This window comes from Oncorhynchus nerka, linkage group LG13 (assembly GCF_034236695.1).
Source record: "Oncorhynchus nerka isolate Pitt River linkage group LG13, Oner_Uvic_2.0, whole genome shotgun sequence".
Lineage (NCBI taxonomy): Eukaryota > Metazoa > Chordata > Actinopteri > Salmoniformes > Salmonidae > Oncorhynchus > Oncorhynchus nerka.
Genome location: NC_088408.1, coordinates 52,027,982 through 52,051,042, shown reverse-complemented (window position 1 = coordinate 52,051,042; position 23,061 = coordinate 52,027,982). Strand labels below are relative to the sequence as shown.

Here is a 23,061-nt window from a genome sequence, read left to right as displayed (position 1 = left end):
GAAAAATCATAACATATCATACGAAATGGTTGATGGATATCCACAAAGTAATACATACCGTACATGGAGTGTCTCGGATTTACATACAGAATCATACGAAATGCTCTGAGACCAGGTTATGTTGTGGTATAATCCAGTTTAATGGGGCAGTTATTTTTTTATTTCTAATCCTTTGGTGTTGACCTGCCTATATGAAAGTGAGTATTCCACTAGGCCATTATCTCCACCCAATTTACACTATTTATCCTCCCAGCCTAGATAATTCCCAACACAGATTATTCTTACTTGCTGGACAAAACCTCATAAAAACATCCGTCTCGTCCAGGACCGGAGTCTTTGCCGACCGGTGCGCCATAGCCAATCAGAGCTACAGTAGGCCTTTATGCAAACAAGCCATTTGCCACACAGGCCTACCATCATTCACTTTGAACTGGGCTCCCGAGTGGCGCAGCGGTCTAAGGTGTCACTACAGACCCTGGTTCGATCCTGGGCTGTATCACAACCGGCCAAGATCGGGAGTCCCACAGGGCGGGGCACAATTGGCCGAGCGTCTTCCAGGTTAGAGGAAGTTTTGGCTGGGATAGGCTGTCATAATAAATAATAATTTGTTCTTAACTTACTTGCCTTGTTAATAAATAAACCAAAAAGAAAGTTACAACAGCACGACTTTAAATCATTAGAACGCATTCGCCAAAAGCCACAAAATAGACCTGAATGGATTTCTGCAAATATGTCAATACCACAGGAGTCCTCTTACATTTGGGAACTTTACAGTCCTATTTATCAAATAAAAAAGGTAGGCTCTCTCTCCCTCTCAGTTATGCACATCAACAAGATCAACAACTAATGCTAGCCAGAGCAAGATGAACTAAAATGTAATGAAGGACCATTAGATAAACCCTCTCAAACTTGTTCAGCTAGTTGGCCGACAAAATTCCACTGATAAACGTTGGGGAATTGTATTGTAGCCTACTATTCCTTCTGCAGCTTGCCTGCCAATGATGCATGCTTGTCCCAACCAAGCACCCAAGCTATCTGGCTAAAGTTGGTTAGCTAGCTACTTCTAGACACAAATGAGAGAACAACTCACTGACCATTTTACTCGCCCTAGCAGAGCTGGTTAGGCTGTTTACATGTTCTCTAGAGCAGGTATTCCCAAACTGAGGTACCAATATTTGAAAAATAGATTTTTTTTAAACGAGAATAAAGACTACTTTTGAATAGTATGTATAAAAGCAACAGATACCATTAATAAGGGCCTAAAAGCATCTTATATGGTGAGCTACCGAGTGGCTAGGACAGGCAAACCCCATATTATCTGTATGGCTGAGACAATACTGGAGGGAAAAGGCCAAAAGAACTACACAGACAATGTCTTCATCAAACACTGTTTCACGACACATCAGTGACATGGCAGGAGATGTTTTGAAACAATTACTGCGTCGCATACAAGCCAGTGAATTCTATGCGTTACAGTTGGATGAGTCGGGGCAACAGACATGGCGGGCCTTGCACAGCTCCGGGTATGTGTTCGTTACGTTTATGGGTGGTCAATTAAAGAAGACATCCTTTTCTGAAAACCACTGGAAACCAGCGTAACATGAGACAATATTTTTAAAGTACTGGACAGCTTTGTGACATGAAATGGACTCTGGTGGTCAAGATGTGTTGGTATCTGTACTGATGGTGCAAAAGCCATGACAGGAAGACATAGTGGAGTGGTAACGCGCGTGCAAGCAGTTGCTCCCAACGCCACTTGGGTACACTGCAGCATCCACAGAGAGGCTCTTGCTGCCAAGGGAATGCCTGACAGCTTGAAAGACGTTTTGGACACTAGAGTGAAAATGGTTAACGTTATTAAAGCAAGTGTAACGGATGTGAAACGGCTAGCTTAGTTAGCGGTGCGCGCTAAATAGCGTTTCAATCGGTGACGTCACTTGCTCTGAGACCTTGAAGTAGTGGTTCCCCTTGCTCTGCAAGGGCCGCGGCTTTTGTGGAGCGATGGGTAACGATGCTTCGTGGGTGACTGTTGTAGATGTGTGCAGAGGGTCCCTGGTTCGCGCCCGGGTATGGGCGAAGGGACGGTCTAATGTTATACTGTTACACAAGGCTCCTTGAACTATATTTTCTGCATTATGCAATGATATGGGCAGCGACCATGTAACACTTTTGCATACAGAAGTGCGCTGGTTATCAAGGGGCAAAGTATTGACACGTTTTTATTTTATTTTAATTGAGAGACAAGCTTAAAGTTTTCTTTACTAACCATCATTTTCACTTGTCTGACCGCTTGCATGATGAGGGGTTTCTCACACGACTGGTCTATCTGGGTGCTAGCTAACCAAATGACACCTGCATCTCTAGCAGCGCAGTCACTCCTCCAATGACATGACATTCCCCTAGCATCTAGCTAATGTTGGCTTCCTACATAAATAGATACGCTAGCCTATTAACCACGTTATGATTTAATTGTGATCCCTTCATTGTATTGACATTCCCAGCCTTAGTTACATTTGTCCGTTTCTGTCCAAAATATTGAAACTAAAACAGTGCATCCTGAATGGAGGCAGCAAACAATGTACCAGGCCAGCTGTGATTTAAAACCTGATTGGACTACCAAGAAATGTATTGGTGAATTATACTAATCATGCATTGAACTGCATCCATCTCTTCTGCCAACGATGCCTTAGTGCATGTCATGGAATGTTGAGTGAAATAGAACCTTCACTATATACAGTACCAGTCAAAAGTACTTTCAAAATGATTGACTGACTAACTATGTCTTAAAGCAGGGCTGCCCAACCCTCTTCCTGGAGATCTATTGTCCTGTAGGTTTTCAGTCCAACCCTCTTCCTGGAGATCTACTGTCCTGTAGGTTTTCAGTCCAACCCTCTTCCTGGAGATCTACTGTCCTGTAAGGTTTTCAGTTCCACCCTAATTTAGCATATCTGATTCAGCTAGATAAGGTCTAGTTGAGCAGCTAATTAGTAGAATCGGGTGTGTTAAATTAGGGTTGGACTGAAAACCCACAGCATGGTAGATCTCCAGAAAAGGGTTGGGGTGCCCGGTCTTAGAGTAATGATGGACTGCTGTTTCTCTTTCCTTATTTGAGCTGTTCTTGCCATAATATGGACTTGGTCTTTTACCAAAAAGGGCAATCTTCTGTATACCACCCATACCGTACACAACTAATTGACTCAAACACATTAAGAAGGAAAGAAATTCCACAAATTAACTTTTAACAAGGCACACCTGTAAATTTAAATGCATTCCAGGTGACTACCTCATGAAGCTGGTTGAGAGAATGCCAAGTGTGTGCAAAGCTGTCATCAAGGCAAAGGGTGGCTACTTTGAAGAATCTCAAATGTAAAATATATTTTGATTTGTTTAACACTTTTTTGGTAACTACATGATTCCATATGTGTTATTTCATAGTGTTGATGTCTTCACTATTATTCTACAATGTAGAAAATAGTAAATGAATGAGTAGGCATGTCCAAACTTGACTGGTACTGTACAAATGTTGTTGTCATTACATTAAGTAGTTAAGTAAGTAGTTGATAAAGTTGCATGTCTTTCACATGGGCCAATTGATCATAAGCCATAAGATGTTATTTTAAGATGTTTTGCCTTCACTATAGCTTTATCTATTCATTACACAATAGAGGGAGAGTATCACGCCTGTGTCATGCTGATCTTTCTCCTTTTATCTTTCAGTCTAGTTGACAGTTGGTTTATCAGTGAGGCATTCATTATTGCAGGTTGACCCCACTCAACTCAACTGTGATCAAAGTCTGAGAGATTGGTGAGTGAGGCATGAGGCATACAGTATACTTAGCCCGGGGAGGGGACATTAACCCAGTCCTTCCCTGTTTGTTCTCTTCATCCTCCCCCCCCCCCCTTCAAAATGGTGTCCTTTCTTTGAAGCAGTAGACGAGACCCATCTAGAGTAAAATAAAATGATTTGCATTGAATCAACTGTATGGGTCTGTTACATGTAACCAATTAAATAATTGATCTGTACTATACAGAAATACATCATTATGGATATGAATATCATTAGAATCATGGTGATGTATCCTGAATAGGTACACAAAAAGGTAGAAATATGTAATATCCTTCTTTTGCATATTTGTATATTATTATTGTAATGAGCTCCACCCCCAAACAAGACCACATTTGTTGATAACAGACGAGACCAAATCAAGTTCTGTTGAACTAGTTCGGATATCACAGTACAGCACAGTAAAACACAGTAGGGTATAGCACAGCGTAGCACAATAGTGCATTACATTGTACTCTGATCTCGTGTGCTCTACTGTGCTGTTCTCTGAGCTCTACTGTACTGTCCAAACTTGTGAAACAGACGTCTGTGATTGGTTTAGATTTTGTCCGGCCATGGCAGATAGACAGTCTTGCTTTGACCACCAGACAACAAACAGCAAAAAAACAAACAGTTATGAGCTAAACAGAACAGTGTGCCTGGAAAGGAGGACAGTAAGCAGGTGACTCAACTGTGGTTGTGCCGTGGCGGAGATCTTTGTGGGCTATACTCGGCCTTGTCTTAGGATGGTAAGTTGGTGGTTGAAAATTTCCCTCTAGTGGTGTGGGGGCTGTGCTTTGGCAAAGTGGGTGGGGTTATATCCTTCCTGTTTGGCCCTGTCTGGGGGTGTCCTCGGATGGGGCCACAGTGTCTCCTGACCCCTCCTGTCTCAGCCTCCAGTATTTATGCTGCAGTAGTTTATGTGTCGGGGGGCTATGGTCAGTTTGTTATATCTGGAGTACTGTCTCCTGTCCTATTCGGTGTCCTGTGTGAATTTAAGTGTGCTCTCTCTAATTCTCTCTTTCTTTCTCAGAGGACCTGAGCCCTAGGACCATGCCTCAGGACTACCAGACATGATGCAACAATTACAGCATAGAGTATTCTTGGGTATGACACCACAAGCTTGGCACACCTGTATTTGTGGAGTTTCTCCCATTCTCCTTTGCAGATCATCTCAAGCGCTGTCAGGTTGGATGAGGAGCGTCGCTGCACAGCTATTTTCAGATCTCTCCAGAGATGTTCAAACAGGCTCTAGCTGGGGCATTCAAGGACATACAGAGATTTGTCCTGAAGCCATTCCTGCATTGTCTTGGCTGTGTGCTTAGAGTTGCTGTCCTGTTGAAAGATTAACCTTTGTCCCAGTCTAAGGTCCTGAGTGTTTTGGAGCAGGTTTTCATCAAGGATCTCTCTGTACTTTGCTCCGTTCATCTTTCCCTTGATCCTGACTAGTCTCCCAGTCCCTGGCCATGAAAAACATTCCCACAGCATGATGCTACCACCTTCCTTTAGCGTAGGGATGGTATTGGCCAGGTAATGAGCGGCGCCTGGTTTCCTGCAGATGTGACGCTTGGCATTCAGGCCAAAGCACTCAATCTTGGTTTCATCATACCAGAGATTCTTGCTTCTCTTGGTCTGAGAGTCCTTTAGGGGGTTGTCATGTGCCTTTTACTGAGGAGTGGCTTCCGTCTAGACACTCTACCATAAAGGTCTGATTGGTGGCGTCCCGCAGAGATGGTTGTCCTTCTGGAAAGTTCTCCCATCTCCTCAGAGGACCTCTGGAGCTTTCAGAGAGAACTTTGGGTTCTTGGTCACCTCCATAACCAAGGCCCTTCTCCCCCGATTGCTCAGTTTGGCTGTCCGGCCAGCTCTAGGAAATCTTGAGGGTTCCAAACTTCTTCCATTTAAGATTGATGGGACCAAATCTTGGGGATTTTTTTGGTACAATTCCTTCGACCTCATGGCTTGGTTCTTTGCTCTGACATGCACCGTCAACTGTGGAACCTTATATAGACAGGTGTGCGTATTTCCAAATCATGTCCAATCAATTGTATTCAAAACAGGTGGAATCCAATCACGTTGTAGAAATATCTCAAGGATGATCAATGGAAACAGGATGCACCGGAGCTCAAATTTGAGTGTCATAGCAAAGGTCTGAATACTTATGTAAATAAGGTATCCGTTTGTTTTTTAATACATTTGCAAAAATATGTAAAAAACTGTTTTTACTTTGTCATTATGAGGCATTGTGGGTAGATTGATGAGGGAAAAATGTAATCAATTTTAGAATAAGGCTGTAACATAGCAAAATGTGGATTAAGTGAAGGGGTCAGAATCAGTGTTGACTGTTAATATTTGGCAGGGGTCTTTACTTCAACATTGTGTTGTGATGCATCTCTAAAACCTTTCAACACCTTTTCTGGTAGATGTTGTCTATGACCCCTTTTCCATCTGTTTGACCAGAAATCAAAACCTTGAACTATTTTCCATTCTTAATATTTGGAATAAGCAATAAGAAATATGCCTTAATTTTTTTTAAATATACTCTTAGCTTTCTTTTGACACCCAATTTGACATGCTTCTATGAACTTCACTTGTCCTATGGGTCCTTTTAGATGGAAATGCCCATATATTAACCAACCATTTATCTCATAAAGTGAGACAAAACATCAAACATGTGACAAAGATTTGAGCTAAGAGTGTATTTCTGTGTTGTGTCACAGTTGGCCACCATGTGAGCCTTCCAAGGTGAGCAGCGTCATTAGACATGCAACATTCCCTAATCTCCCATGGATAGGACAGCTCTTTTCTCAGTACAAGTGTGCAGCCTACACAGTTGTCATGTGATCGGACTTTGAGGAAGGGGCTGTGGGAAGTGTGTGGGGCATTCTGCAGCCTGGTCTCAGACTAGACGTAAAATAGTAAATGTAAAGCTGTGTTATGTTATGTTTGATATGGTATCATAACCTAACTCCTAAACTTAACCCTAACCCAGCCAACATTAGCCAGCTAGCCACCTATCAAAAATTTGTAACATATCATACATTTTTCAAATTCGTAACATATAATAGGAATTTTAAATCATAACATATCATACCAAATTGGTGATGGACATCCACAAATTAATACATACCATACGAAACATAACAGATCATACTAAATGGAGTGTCTCAGATTTACATACAGAATAATACAAAATGCTCTGAGACCAGGTTGCATTGTGATATAATCCAATTTAATGGGCAGTTATTTTTTCTTTATAATCCTTTGGTGTTGACCTGCCTAAATGAAATCGAGTTTCCCACTAGGCTTTTATCTCTACCCATCTTTCACTCTATATCCTCCAAGCCAAGATCATTCAACACAGACTATTCTTACTAGCTAGACAATATCACTGACATTCTAGGACATTCATGGTACATCCTCATTCCCAAGCATCCCACATTCAAACTGACAATCATCACTCCGACTTGCTTCAGACAATCTCACCCGATCCCTCACCCAGACACAGTGTCATACACCAAGGGTTCACACTGTGGACATTATTATTACAAATACAGGAAGTCATTAAATAATAGTTAGATTAAATCTATTTATAGGAACAACCTCAATTCATTGGGGCATGGACTCTACAAGGTGTCGAAAGTGTTCTACAGGAATGTTGGTCCATGTGGACTCCGATGCTTCCCACATTTGTCTTGGCTGAATGTGGGGAGGGTTCTTGAATGTAACAGCCAATAAAAATGTAGCCACTGGATGCCAGCGGACCATTCAAGCTGTTTTGACTAATACAAAATTCTCCAGACCTCCAAAGTAGGCGTGACAACAACATGATTTGGAGGTTTTGGCTACGCAAGACTAGGGTTTAGGGGACAGTGATGACAGCTAGCTCTCTGGAACAACAATGGAGACCTGCTACCAGTGGTGTAAAGTACTTTAAAAGTACTACTTTTTTTAAAACTTTAAAAGTACTACTTAAGTAGTTTTTGGGGGTATCTGTACTTTATCATTATTTGAGAACTTTTACTTCACCAGATTCCTAAAGAAAATAAATGTACTTTTGACACCCAAAAGTAATTACAACTTTGACAGGAAAATGTTCCAATTCACACACTTATCAAGGGAACATCCCTGGTCACCCCTACTGTCTCTGATCTGGCACTCACTAAACACAAATGTTTCATCTGTAAAGTATGTCTAAGTGTTGGAGCGTGCCACTGGCTATGTGTAAATTAAAGAACATGAAAATCTGGGAGTCTGACTTGCTTAATGTACGGAATTTTAAATGATTTATACTTTTAATTTTGATACTTATGTATTTTAGCAATTACATTTACTTTTGATTCTTATGCACTGATGACCACTGGGCACTGCAGCACTGGGTCGCTCCACCCAGCGGTCTATGGGGAGAGGATGGGAGGACTGGTCATTGTGTCCGTGGATGACCAGAGTACACCATCTGTCTCACTGGCTTTGTTCACTGGATTACAGCTAGGTTGGGTGAGGGGTGGGTGTGGATTGGTGGAAAAAGGGGTTTGGGGAGGGGTGAGGGGGGAACACAGGATGCGTCATCCAGGGCTGAATTGAATACTCTAAAAAAGGCTAGAGCAAGTGGACCGAAGTTCACAGGGGTTAGAAACGGTCAAGCTGAAGCTAAAAGGATTCATCCTTGCCAGCACAGGCTACATCGTCAATATATGCAACAAAAGCTAAACTAATAGGTAGCCTAGTCAATAGGTAACTATAGGTATTCAAAAGGAGATCAGGGAACCATCCTCCGAAAGGTGTCTGAAGAGATTAAACCAGAAAGTCAGCAGCATTAATGCTAAGTAAGCTTTCACCTATACTGATGGCCAAAGTTAACATACAATCATAGAAAGAGAATCTATAGAACCGGTATCCCCATTCAAGTCAATGTTCCGACAAAGGGTTCTGTCAAATTACAGTCTTTCTAGTGATTCTATTTCAATGCATACAATACCCCATTGTAAAGGTGCAACAAACAAAAACATGAACACAGACAATGGGGACCTACCACATGCCAACCCCCCACCTCTCTGCACCCTTAGAAAAGCACTATGATTTTCTTTACAACTATGGGCTGTAGCCTGGCACTCAAACGTAAGTGAAGTGAAACAATGGTGAGGGCAGCGTTCAGTCTCGTTTAAACAGGCTAGGTAACGAGGGAAGAAATAGAGAGGAGAGCGGGGCAAGACGCTGGAATGCCGTGTAAATGACTAGAGCAGTGTGGCTGTGTGGAATGCTCCCCAAGGGGCCTACTACTGTGCGGAAGGCCCTCTGGCTGAGGGCTTTTCACTGGGCTACAGAGCTAGGCCAGGGGCTAATGGCTTTACTGCCCTGTCTGGCTGCGAACTACCGCTCGGTTAACTCTGAACCAATGACGTTTGTTCCCACTGTAGATTCACTTTCAAAAGTAGGTTCCTTTTCAAATGTACTGTAGAGTCACTATGAACGTAGATGGCATTTCAAGCATTATGGCGATCCAGTGGTGCTATTTAACCATTCATTGTGAAATATCTCCTGTTGACATTACCTTCTAGACAAGTCTGATGGATTATTATCAACGCAGATGTTCAATGAGTTTGAATGTACTAAATGGGGGCTCAACTTCCTGATTTGGCCTAGTTTTTTCACCTTGGTCATCAAGAAATGTAGCGGCCATGACTAAAGCCAAACGAGAGTTGTATTGGGGGGAGGGGTTAATGTGGGCGTCTTGTGTGTGTGTGTGTGTACATGTGGCAAGCATTTCTATATTCACTCTGACAAAACAGTACACAGTCACTCACACTTCCAGATAACTTCAAAGTCTAACCAGTTCTTGTGTCTTGACATCGCCTAGGCTAGAGCTAGACAAACTTGCCAATTAGCTTCAGCCGGCTGGAGTGCGACCATGGCAAAGTTGGTTTGACATTGGATAGCCCGTGTACATTGTGTCATTTACCGATTGTCCCTAACTAGCCCCATAGGGATATTGAATGTCAAACCAAATTGACACTACAATAAATGTTTCCGACTCAAGATGCCACATAGGCCATTTTCAAAAGGAGAAGTTGCTTTTTAGGGGGAGTCGCTCTTTTAAGGGTAGAACTAACCTCTTCCCCAGGCTATTGTGCACGTCTGATACATAAACAGTAAGGCTGGCACCGATGAAGTCGGCCTTAGTGGGATCGACTATAGAATTCTATGGGAGTGACCTTACTTGTCATCATTTTATTTTAGCGACTCAGAAGATTGTGGCGTGCTAGCATACGGGGAAGGTGTTGTGGGAGATGATTGGTTGGTGGATTAAGCCATGCCTATGCACCGGGAGTTTCTCCCAATATTTCTGTATTGGCTAACGAATGCCCACACATTTGGGCGGAAGTTTCTGGGAGCGAGATCAAGGGTAGTCCAAAGAAACCACATCTAAAAATACATTTTTTTTAAATTACACAAAACAACAGTTTGACATCTGTACCAAACAGCCATTTTAAAATGTTCACAATGACACATTGACGGGTACTGTAATATATCAAAAACACATTGGCAGACATGTCATATTTAAAATCTGAAAAAACGAATGACACATACCTCAATTTGCACAGAGGGCTTGAGTCTCAAAAAACAATAAAAGTAACGAGACCTTTTCAAAAACAAAGGAACGTGTCAAAATACATTTGCCAATACAATTATTCTATATTGCATACACATTTACTTTGAGTGGAAATCTGAAATGCATCCTTGAATCAACATATAAATTATATCTTTGTGTTGATAATAATAATAATATTGAATGAGGGAATTTCCTTCCATCAGATTTCCCATTTAAAAAGGCCACTAAGATGACTACATCGGCACATAAAGCCTCACAAATCCATTCACTAGAAAGAAGGGAAAAGATTCAGTGACATTTCATTTAATCTATAAAGTTATTCTCGCTATCTGAGAAAACAAGGAAGTGGGCTACTGTTTTGTAGCAGTGTTAGCTCGTTTTGAAGCTCTGTGGCTGAAATAACACACTTCAGTTTGGTCATGCAAAGTTGCAGCAGAAGCACTCTGGACACTGTAAAAACATTCAGGATGGATTTTGACTAGGTCCCCTCCCCAACACATTCATGAGGAATATTAGTATGAATTTCAACAACCCATCCGATGGCTCTCCAGCAGAGATTTAAAACAGAATATTGTTTGGCATTTTGTAGTGCACATTTTCTTCAGTGATAGACCCTCAGGCTTGCAAGGCATCCGATTTTGTTGTTGTTGAATAAAAAGGTTGCTGAAGTTTGCTGATACAAGATAGCCTACAGTACTTACGCAAACAGTACTCAGTGCTATTTCAAAGCAATTTGAATTATAGGCGTGGTGAGGTTTACACAGCGTCTGCCTTCAACTAACAACTGCCATTAAAACAGAGTCAAGGCCAGAATAAAAGTCTGAGAAAAATTCATTTAAAAAAACATATTTTCAAAAACAAGTCTACAGCATAGATGGTTCGTCAAATATTCAGAAAAACTTCACAAATTAAATCTACCATCCAAACTAAATATTATAAATGCATCTACAGAGAAAATTATAGATCATTACTAATAACTTAAATAAAATTGTAATAACAATTTTCTATTGTGGGGCCAAGGCTAAGAAAATTGATGCTCAAAGCCTATCCCCAAAAAATAAAAAAAATAATTCATAAGTGAAAAGGTCCATAGATCAACAAAAAGACCTGCAGAGTAGACAGGTGTGCTTGGCCTTGCAGGTGTCGTGTTGGCTCATGGTACTTGCTGGAGGGGAGTCTCCATTCTGTCCTTTATTGAGACGCTTTGGCACATAGACACCGTGGAGGGATGGGACGACGGTGACACATCACAACCCGGCGCTAATGTGGGGAAGGATACACATGCAGCAGGCCAGGCCAGGCCAGACCAGGCCGTGGCCCTGGCGGTTGCGGAGGTCAGAGGTGAGGAGGTGGCGAGGGGTTGGCAGTGGGGGTGGGGGGGGCAGTGGGAGGGCTGGAACAAAGGGTGTCTTCGAACAAGTCTGCGGTAGTGGAGCCATTTTCCTACCAGTGTTTCCAGAATCAGAGCGCGCTGTACACACGACAACCCACTGTCAACTTTGGCTGGCACTTTTAAAAACTTCCATCCACTTTAGTAGTGATTCTATCCTTCCTCCGACTGTGTCCGGTCTGTCTCACAGAGAAGATTCCACCTCTCGGGTGATGATGACCTCGGGCTCCGGAGTCCGGGGGACCACCTGGACGACTGCAGCAGCCGCCTGCTCCAGAACTGAAGCTCCAGCTGCTCCCTCTGGGGTCTCGCTGATCACCTCCATTGCAGAGGCCGCCAGCACCTTCCCCTCGCCTGCCGGACCAGTGCCAGCAACACCCTGCTTGTCTGCAGCGCCACAGCACAACTTGGGCGCACACTGAGTCCGGCAGGAGAGCTCGCAGAGGGAGGCACTTGACTCGGAATTGACCGTGACAAACTCGGGCTGGATGGTGGTGGCGTGGATGCCCTCGTCATGGAAGAAGTCCTTGATGCGCTTGGCCACGTCCATGTAGGATGTGGGGTCGTGGCACTTGATGTGCGCCGTGGCAATGATGCGCGAGCCCGCCAGCTGCCAGATGTGCAGCTCATGAATGGCCAGCACACCGTCCAGCGAGAGCAGCCGCTCGTTGAGGCGATGCATGTCGATCTGTTTGGGCACCGTCTGCAGGAGGATCAGCGCAGACTCCTTGAGCAGTGGGTAGGTGGTGTAGAGCAGGATACCCACCATGATGATGCACAGCGTGGGGTCAAGGTAGAGCACCCAGCATGGCCCCACCATGGTCCGCTGAAAGCTAGAACCGTTGCCGTCCATGGACAGGTCCACCAGGGTGTGGTTAACGTGCGGGTGGTCTGTCGAGTGGCATGGGTTGAAGCAGCTCTCGCCAGGCGGGCACGGCCGCCACACAAAGGTGAAGATAAGGGCGTTGACCACCACGATGACCGAGCCCAGGGCGTCGCCCAGCACGTGCAGGAAGACGCCGCGCATGTTGAGTGAACCCTCGTCGTGGCTGTGATCCATGTCCTCGTAGGCGGCGCTGCCGTTCATATGCACCTCTCCGTCGTTGCGAACAATCTCTGAAGGAAGAAGACGGGGACAAGGGGTTAAAGAGGTCGGGGGGTTGTGCAAAAGCACAGCCCTGTTAGAAATGCATCCTTCCTAGTTTGAGATCATTTTTTTCATTTAAACTAGGAAAGTCAGTTAAGAACAAATTCTTATTTACAATGACGGCCTACTGGGGAACAACTGCCTTGTTCAGAGGCAGAATGACAGATTTTTACCTTGTCAGTTCGGAGATTTGATTTAGCAACCTTTCAGTTACTGGCCCAACGCTCTAACCACTAGGATACCAGCATTGATCTAGAAGTGATTGGATAGGTGAAAGCAAGGTGATCACCATCCCCAATGACAACCAATTCAGAGCCGAGATTACTTCAAGGAAGGTACAAAGGATGCATTTCTAGTATTTGAATAGAGACAACATATTTGAGAGGATGATAGGAAGAATGGCAGAGACTCTTGCATCAATCGGATGGAGAAAAGAAAACGCTGATAATTACAAAGACGAGGAATGACTGGAAATCTTCATTTTTAATGACTCACATCCAGCTGTGGTTTATTAGCTGCCTCATCCAACTACTGACCACCATATCAAACCATAATGATTGATGACTTCATCAGAGGTTTTGGAGGACATGGTTGATGCGCCATGTACGGCTGCCAGAGGCGATAAACACCTTGATAAGAAGCTAAGACTTGAATTAAAACCATTTACTTCAACGTAGAAAAAAATGTAGGCCGTAGTACATCACCTTCCCAGTTCCCATTCTGGAAATGAACTCCAACCGGCGTGGTGGTGGAAGCCAGTAAATTAACCGACCACAACAGACTCCAATGCTTAACACCTTGAGGGAATTCAATTAATGTCTGCAGACAGCTTGATTGCCTAGCACTACGCTACGACTCATACGGCTACATAATGGCCAATGGCACCAGAACCAGCGCTAGGCTAATAGCCTCTGTCCCGGCAATCAGTGACGTAGGGGTAATTCATCAGGGCCTAATGGTGTGGCTGAATCAGGGGATTTCGGTCGTGTCACTGCTTGAGATGATGTATAGCCGGGTTGCAGCGATCAGTGCATATGGAGGAGGGAGAAATGGGATCCATTTACTGAAACTGGCAGAGCCTAACAGGCCCATTGTAGAGGGGAAACTTAGTTTCCTGGTTTAACTATTTTCTGTCCCAAAAGGAGGCAGAGGGCAGCTCTCAGCTCACAGACCCTAATATCAGCAAGGAGATCATGGTCATTATCTGAATCTGGTGGATTGCCATGTTTACACCATGATATCCTGTTAATTTGATAAAACAATTGGTGACAAGAATCACTGAAGGTCTCTGACTGGGATTTATATGAACCATTTTTTTGTAGTATATAAACCACTTATAATATGTGGGTTTTGTGAAGGAAGACAACTTCCTGTTATGGTTGTAGAAGCACGAGTAGTGACAATACGGATTAAATGTCTTCTAATAAGGTCACGATTTGAAAGCCTGGACTTCAAATACTCAATGTAATTTGAGGGATAAAATCTGGATGGCTGGGACTTTCACAATTGTGTAATAAGTCATGACACGTCTGCCACCATGTAAAACATCTGCAGGCTGACCCTAGGTCAGATTTATTTATTTGTTTAACCTTTATTTAACTAGTTAAGTCAGTTAAGAAAAAAAATCTTATTTTAAATGACAGCCTAGGAAGAGTGGGTTTAACCGCCTGTTCAGGGGCAGAACGACAGATTTGTACCTTGTCAGCTCGGGGATTTGAATTTATTAGAAGACATGTAATTCCGGTTGCTAGTCCAACGCTCTAACCACTAGGCTACCCTGCCGCCCCAGAATTTTTTCAGATAAGTTTGATTCAAATTCTCTGTAATATTACAGTGAGCATGCAAAGGGGGCACAGTTTTATGAAGCATTGTGTATTTTACAGACAAGCAAAGAGGCATAACCTGGGAATAGGAATAACTGTCTTCCTGAAGTGGCAAAAAGAACGGTGGCAGTTCCTTGAGATAAGAGATTAAATTAAAAGGGACTGTTGTGCACTCTCATGGCCTCTGCAAAAGGAATTTCAAAATGGTGTGTGGAGAATAGGCATAGTCATGGGCCGCATTGTTCTGTATCAAGTCACTGCTGATACCAGTCACTGACGCCTACCAATATTACAATGAATTTAGCCTTATCAGTGTTTCTGTTAAAAACTACAGATGTCATTGTGCCTCTGCCCAACCATTACACTTTGTGAGCCACTGGTCTGTCTGGTAAATGGCTCCTATAGCTTAGGCTATAGGAGCCCATTTGGCAACATATGATAGATATACTGATGATGCCCAAGTCAGGAGACCCACATTAGCCCAGTTACACCTTTGAGATGGTAGTGGATATTGATCCAGCTACAATACAGAAGAAACCCAGCCAAGACCATGTGAGACTGGCTGTGTTGAATGTCTCTCCTCAAAGGCAAAGATATGAAAGGGTTAACCAGAACACCACAGAGATGGCTTTGGATTAAAGACCACTACATATTGAGTAGGCCTTCAAATTGCAGTTCTTTGAATAAAATCCCTGTCAGTGTGAGATTATGCGAGTGTGTGGTCTGTTTGTCCCCACTCCCCAATTATATATCATCATTTCAATCGATGAAACAACATAAAACCTGAGACAGGCTAGTATGGTTGTTTCATATCTGATATCATAATGAAGAGCTGTCTAGATATGATTCATAGTAGAACAATGAACCCGAGGTGAAAGAAATATCAGTATCACTGGGCACCAAAGGGTCAAATTCTGAGTGAAAAGATTGTAGCTAGACAAGTACAGTAGCTACACCAACACAGTATGTTGACAGTATAGCTGCTTACTGTAAAATACAAATAATTAATGACATAACTTACCATGTCTACGTCTCTCAGTGTCCACGCCATTAGGGGGGCTGTTGTGGCTTCCCACCAGGTTGTTGGACTCCTCTCCTGATGATCCATTCGGTTTTTCTGACTTGCATATTTTACCCCTCTTGTTTTTCTTATTTCCATGAGAATGGCCTCCTCCGTGAGAGTGCCCGTGTCCACCACCTGCGTGTCCGTGGAACAAGCACAGCCCGAGGAGGTTGACCAGGAGCCCGGCGGCCCCCACACCGATTACTACATGGGGTTTCTCGATTTCATGTGGGTTGGTGAATCGCTCGACGGCCTCCAAGATAATGGTGAAACAGAGAGCTGTGAGGAACACTGCGTTTACGAGAGCCCCCATCACCTCCGCCCGGATCCATCCGAACGTGTTTTTATTTGTCGATTGCGTCTTCTCAGCGAAGCGCACCGCCACCAAAGCCACAACCAGCGCAATGACATCCGATAGCATATGAAATGAGTCCGACAGCATTGCCAAAGATGCCGTGATCCGACTGACGACTACCTCTACAATAAAAAAACCAAATGTCAATGAAAGCATGCATAGTAGCCGCACACGATTAGGCTCACAAGCCATTTTTCTCCGCTGGGTCACTCGTTTAGCTAGATAACTGAGTTAGCTAGCTAGTTAGCTTACAATATGCTGGTAGCTATCTGTAGCGTGCCAATCGAGACTGGAAGCATATGATGGGATTCCATCACGTATTGTAAATATGTATATGCTCGTTAAAAATTCGTAATTATCGTACGATTTTACAACCGACTCCAATTCCAGATACAGCAAAAAACGATGTTGGGTCCTCAAAAGCGACTAACTGGGAAAATTAAAAGACTGGGGTATATTTCAGAAACGTTAGCGTAGACTTTGATTTGCAGACGGCTGAAACTTTGCACCCGAGCCGGTAAAGTTTCCACAACGAATGAGGCACGCCCTGGTCTTTTGCTATTGGTCATTATGGATAAAGTAGAATTTGGTTGGTCCATTTTCCCAACCATTTCACATGGGCGGAGCCGAGCGTTGCTATGTAGGCACGTTGCGTAAAGCAAACATTTCGAGGTCGTCGTTTGGAATCAATCGTCTAACATTTTGTGACTTCTTGTTTTTTTAGGATGGTGTATAGCATCTCCACAATGCCCGTTGTCTTATTTTTGTTCGCTAACAAAATGGTAACCACCTAATAGACATTGGGTTACTTAGACTACTGGTTAAGCACGATTACAAACCGAAAAGAAGCCTACACCTACTCTGAAAATATCTAAATGAAAATCGACATGTTATTTCTCAATCTGTTTAAAAAATATATTTGCAAGGGACAATGTCCTAGCAATACTTAAGTAGATTGAACCATTTAGAACGCATCCTGGCCATCACACAGTTACATGATTGTGGACCGCAATTTGGGTCATTGCGTGTCAAAAAAATATATACATCAAATAACGCTATTTGACGTACCAAATTAGCTTGTTGACTAATCAGGACCTATATATGACTAGCCGTCACATAATAATTTAACACGTAAATATTGTTTTACGTAGTTATTACACCATCACTCGTATTTCATGTCACAGCGATTCACCAAACGTATGCTATTGTAATGACCTGACTAGATCATAAATGAACAATTGTCCAGACAGAGGCTTGAGTTTGCGAATTGACGGTTTATTGAACCAACTTTACACAGGCTACTGTTTGGGCCGTAGCACACGCCAAATAGATGACAGATAACCCACAAGCCAATCGTGACCTTCTCTTGTGAAGCCCAGACGTAAGAGAGAGAGAACAAAGGCTGAACCTGGTCTTAACTTCCAATGCCCAACCCCCCTCCACGCCACTCCGCCAACCACCAGGATGCCCGGCATCAGAACATTCCAGGCATTCCCGTGATTGGCAGATAGCAGGTTGATTGACATGTCGGACCCCGCGAACACCGGGTACTGGTCAGTACAACACAACCACCTCCTAGCCTAGCACATAACACACAGCTGTCTGTGCGGGTCGCTACACACAGCCCCCCCACCACAAAGTCCCTCGTCCCGAGGGAACAAAGTCTCTGAAGCGACCCGGAGGTCTCCTTTGCCTGCGTGGCCGTGATGGTCGCAGAGTGCCCCTCTGGGAACCAGGGGATGAAGGCAGGGATATGGGGACAAGGAAGCGGGAACGGGTAATACAGTCCGTGGTTCTGGGGAACCACGCGGTGACACAGGGGGAGACAGGGGGAGTGGGCTGTCTGGAGCCTTGTCTGCGGCACCTGAGGGTGGGTGCCTGAAGAATGTCATTGCCAGAGAGGGGAATTGTGGGGGTTCCTGGGGTTTGGGGAGAAGAGGCCCCTCTGTATGGGGCTAACCTGTCCCGGTGCAGTGCCACCTTTCTCCCCCTGGGAGGAAGCTGCACCCGGTACACAACCTCCCCTACCCTCTCCAGGACACTGCAGGGTCCCACCCAGTGACTGTCCAACTTGGGGCATCTGCCTTTTTTTTCCTTAGGGGCTGTAGACCCAGACCAGCTCCCCAGCCACAAAGTGCCTTCCCGGGTGTGCACGTCATAGTTCCTTTTCTGCCTCACACCTGCATTCACCAGCTGCTCTCTGGCGAAGGTGTGGGCTGTCTCCAGGCGGTCCTGGAGTCTCCGGGCATACTCCGGCCCCGGAGGAACAGGAGGGCTATCCAGGGGGCCGACCAAACGCCATCTCCGCAGGGGTGCGGATCTCTCCCCAGCATGAGGAGGGCAGGCGTGCAGGAGGTGGAGTCTTGGACAGCGGAGCGGCATGCCATGAGGACCATAGGCAGGTGCTTGTCCCAGTCACGCTGGTGTTTGGAAGAGACGATGGCCAGCTGCTGTCCAAGCGTTTTGTTGAAGCGCTCCACAAGGCCATCACTTTGAGGATGGAGAGGAGTAGTGCGGGTCTTGTGCATACCCAGCCTCTCACACATGGTGGCGAACACACGGGACTCAAAGTTTCTGCCTTGGTCGCTGTGGATGGACTCTGCAGCTCCAAACCTGCTGAACATCCCCGCTGTCAGGGCGTCGACGATGGTCTCTGCCTCCTGGTCAGGCAGAGCATAGGCCTCGGGCCATTTTGTGAAATAGTCCATGGCCGTGAGCACCCAGCGGTTTCCACTGTCTGTGGTGGGAACGGCCCAACTACATCCACTCCCACCCTCTCCATGGGAGCCCCCACTGGGAACTGTTGGAGCTGAGCATGAGAGCGGCCTGGGGGCCCTTTCTCGCTGTGCAGTTGTCACAGCGGCGACAAAAGTCCTCCACATCCCTCTTGTGCTGCCCCCAGTAGAAGCCCTGACGGAGACGGCGCAGTGTTTTTGTGACCCCAAAGTGTCCAGTCCCCACCCCCATGAGTACTCTGGAGCACAGCCTCCGCAATGCTTTTGGGACCACCACCTGCCACCTCTCCTCTCCCGTAGCTGACTCCTTCCATGCCCGCTGTAGCACGCCATCAGCCAGCCGCAGTCTCTCAAACTTCGACCACAACCCTTTGGTCGCGAGTGAGAGCGCTGTCACCTCTTCCCATGGTGGCCTCACCTGCGCCTCTACCCACTGTAGCACTGGCTGTAGGTCTGTGTCCCGTCCCTGCTGCTGCCGCCATTCAGCCACGTCGACAGTCTGCAGCTCACAGCAGACAGGCCCGCTCGCCCGACACACTGTGGCACAGACACCCTCCTCTGCCCGCAGCTCTCTCTCCCGTCCCTCTCTCCGTTCACAGTGGCGGCAGCCGTCTGCAGTACAGGGCCGACGGGACATGGCGTCGGCGTTGGAGTGGCGTGCCCCTGCCCTGTGCACCACCGTGAAGTCATACGGCTGAAGCTCCTCCAACCAGCGTGCCACCTGCCCCTCTGGCTCTCTGAAAGACATGAGCCACTGGAGAGCAGAGTGGTCAGTCCTTACAGTAAAGGGCAGACCACCCAGGTAGTACTTGAAGTGTTTGACGGAAGCCACAACAGCCAAGAGCTCCCGCCGGGTGACACAGTAGCGGCGCTCATGTTTGTCAAATGTTTTGCTGAAGTACGCCACCACTCTCTCCCCCTCTGGCCCCACCTGGGCCAGCACCCCACCCATGCCCACATTGCTCGCGTCTGTGTCCAGGATAAAGGGCAAGGTGAGGTCAGGGGGCGAGCACGGGGCCTCGATCAGTGCACGTTTGAGGGTGTTGAACGCCTCCACACACTCCACTGTCCAAGTGAAAGCCTTGTCCTTCGGCAGCAGGCGGTTCAGTGGAGCAGCAATGCTTGAGAAGCCCCGTACAAACCTCCTGTAGTACGAGGCCAGGCCCAGGAAGCTCTTCAGCTGACGCTGGTCGGTGGGGGTGGGCCAGTCTCTGACAGCCCCTAACTTGTCCTCCATGGTGCTGATCCCCTCCTTCCCCACTCGGTGGCCCAAGAAGGACACCTCTCTCCTCATGAAGTGGCACTTCTCGGGGTGGAGCTTCAGACCTGCGGCAGCCACCCTCTCCAGCACACGCCGTAGCGCCCCCAGGGCTGACTGGAAGGAGCTGCCATGGGCCAGGATGTCATCGAGGTATACCAGACACTGCTGTCGGGGGATGCCATCCAGCACCCTGTCCATCAAACGCTCAAAAGTAGCTGGAGCGTTGCACAGGCCAAAGCACAGGACCTTGAACTGCCAGTGTCCTCTGTTAGTGGAGAACGCAGTTTTGGCTCTGGCCTCTGGGGAGAGGGGCACCTGCCAGTAGCCGCTGCGGAGGTCTAGTGAGGAGAACCAGGAGGACCCCTAACCAGGTCCAGCGACTCATCGATACGTGGTATGGGGTATGAGTCCTTCCTGGTCACCTCATTCAGCCGCCTGTAGTCCGCACAGAACCTCAGCTTGCCCCCCTTCTTCGGAACCATGACGACTGGCGCCGCCCAGGGGCTGTCTGAGGGCTCAATGAAGTCTGCCCGCTGCATCTCCAACACAGCCTTGTCTGCCGCCTCCTGGCGTGCCAGCGGGATACGCGGCGGGGACGCATCTTGATGGGTCGAGCATCACCTGTGTCGATCTCATGCTGCACCAGATGGGTCTGACCCACCTCTTCCTCACTCAACGCAAAGCTGTCTCTGAATTCAAACAGCAACTGCCACAACCGTCCCTGCTGCTCGGGGTCAAGACCAACACAGTTCCTCCCCCATATCTCCCTCACTGCAGACAGTGTCCTCTCCTCTCCCATCTGGGGTAGCTGGGCTGGGGGTGCGGCCCGGGCTCACAGAGGGCTGTGTCATGGAGGTAGCTGGGGGAATGTAACACACCGCCGTAGGTGACAGGGGGACTGGGGAAAAGTCACACACAGCTGTGGGGGGGGGCGCAGCCATGAGTCTCTGCTGCTTTAACTGTTGGAGTAAAGGGTTTGTTGGGTTGAGTGAATGTGACATTAGGGGGGGCCATGGTGACTTCCGTCCCTCCCTGGAAGCTCAGTGTGCCCCTATTTAGGTCTAACTGGCAGCCTGTGCTCCTAAGAAAGTCCAACCCCAGGATACAAGGGTCCTGCACAGCCGCCACCCACACAGGATGACGCACAGTCCTGCCCCCTACTGTCAGAGTCATTATTCCCTTCCCTTTCATGGGTGCCAGCTCACCTGTGACTGTGCGGAGCTGCACAGTTGTAGGCTCACACTGAGTCCAACCTGGCACAATATCTGGCCTCACCAGGGTTACTGTGGACCCAGTGTCCACCAGGGCGGAGCAGGGCACCCCCTCCACAGTGACAGGGACATGACAAAAGTCCCCAACACAGGTCCGGCCCACCACAACAACAGGCTCCATCCGCTTGCCCTCGTCTGCTTCTGGGGAAGTGGAGCCTTGCTTCCCCGTCTGTGCCGGTGGGCTCCTCCTGAAGATGATGGTGGTTGGGATAGAAAGCCAGGGGTCCGCACTACCCGGTCTATGCGGACCCGAGCCGTTCCCTGAGCTCTGGGGGACATGGGGCAATCTCGGCGCAGATGGCCTGGCTGGCCACAACCCCAGCAGACCCTGGGACCAGGGCTTGTGTTTCGTGCCGCCTGTAGCGACACAGCCCGAATGAGTTCTGTCATTTCGGCCACCCAAGCAGGCTTTTCCGGCTCCGGGCTGCTCTGCCCCCAGCTCGCACAGAGGGTGTGTCTCCCTGCACCCCCACCAAAGCCCCAGCTGAAGCCCCAGCCCACACCAGCTCCCTCTCCAAAGCCATCTCCAAGGCTGTCTCCAATGACTCAGGATGAGCCAGCTGGGTCTGTATGCGCAGCTCCGTAGGGGAGAGCGCCTGTATGAACTGGTCCCGTGCTAGCTCGCTCTGCACGGAGGGGGGCATGTGAGCATATGCCCGCCGAGAGAGGCTCTCAATGTCATTAGCTAGCACCCGTAGAGGCTCTCCAGGCTGCCTGCGTCTATTCCTCAGTTCGGAGCGCAGTAGCCCGGGCTGTACACACTGTCCATAGCGCCTCCTCAGTGCTCCCACTAGAGCACCATAATCATGCCTGTCCTCGGGGCTAATCAATATCAAACAGGCCAGAGCTTCATCCGTGAGGCATAAAGCCAACTGCAGTGCCCTTTCTTCATCCGACCACCCCCTAAAATGAGCTAACAGTTCAAACTGAGCATGAAAAGCTTCCCAATCCGCCTTACCGGAATACTTCGGGGTCTTAACAGATACGGACGCAGCCGGGAACTGGGCGCCGCCATGTTTGTTTACATCCTGAGCCCCAGATTCCTCGTCACCCCGCGTCGACGTCGCCACTTCGGTCCGCCCACCAGAATCCGCGAAATACACTCGACGAAGCACTCATGCCCGCTTCAGCGGCCATCACTCTAACGTCCTCCCTCAAGCGGCCTCTGCGCTCCGACGCCCTGGCGATCTCCTCAGACAGAACCCCGACATCCATTCACACGCACCTCCTTGGCCATAATCGTCCCCTACCTCCACCTTCACTTTCTGATTCCCTCAAGCATTTTCAATCCCCGTTCTCACCTACGGTAGCTAGCCACATAAGTCAGCTAGCTAGCTGGCTAACTTGTATCAACGTTTTTACTTCTGACACCAATGTAATGACCTGACTAGATCATAAATGAACAATTGTCCAGACAGAGGCTTGAGTTTGCGAATTGACGGTTTATTGAACCAACTTTACACAGGCTACTGTTTGGGCCGTAGCACACGCCAAATAGATGACAGATAACCCACAAGCCAATCGTGACCTTCTCTTGTGAAGCCCAGACGTAAGAGAGAGAGAACAAAGGCTGAACCTGGTCT

The 23,061-nt window shown here is 47.0% G+C and overlaps 2 protein-coding genes across 2 annotated transcripts; both read right to left on the bottom strand.

The window, feature by feature from the left end:
- Nucleotides 1-7,033: 7,033 nt before the first annotated feature.
- On the bottom strand, nucleotides 7,034-16,728 carry LOC115139672 (proton-coupled zinc antiporter SLC30A1-like). Its single transcript, XM_029677300.2, has 2 exons — nucleotides 15,815-16,728; nucleotides 7,034-12,939 (listed from the first exon to the last, which is right to left on the bottom strand). The coding sequence occupies exons 1-2, from the start codon at nucleotides 16,401-16,403 to the stop codon at nucleotides 12,008-12,010; spliced, it is 1,521 nt and encodes a 506-aa protein (XP_029533160.2). The 5' UTR covers nucleotides 16,404-16,728; the 3' UTR covers nucleotides 7,034-12,007.
- A 2,477-nt stretch (nucleotides 16,729-19,205) lies between these two features.
- Nucleotides 19,206-19,944, bottom strand: LOC135574711 (uncharacterized; the record flags this gene model as incomplete). Its single annotated transcript, XM_065026473.1, has 1 exon — nucleotides 19,206-19,944. A coding segment is annotated over exon 1 (693 nt), but the record flags the coding sequence as incomplete, so codon positions are not given.
- Between the last annotated feature and the right edge of the window lie 3,117 nt (nucleotides 19,945-23,061).

Coding starts and splice junctions, on each gene's coding strand:
- LOC115139672 (XM_029677300.2), bottom strand. CDS start 16,403: ATGGCTTGTGAGCCTAATCGTGTGCGGCTACTATGCATGCTTTCATTG. Junction 12,940..15,814: donor CACTGAGAGACGTAGACATG/GTAAGTTATGTC, acceptor TTCTTCCTTCAG/AGATTGTTCGCAACGACGGA.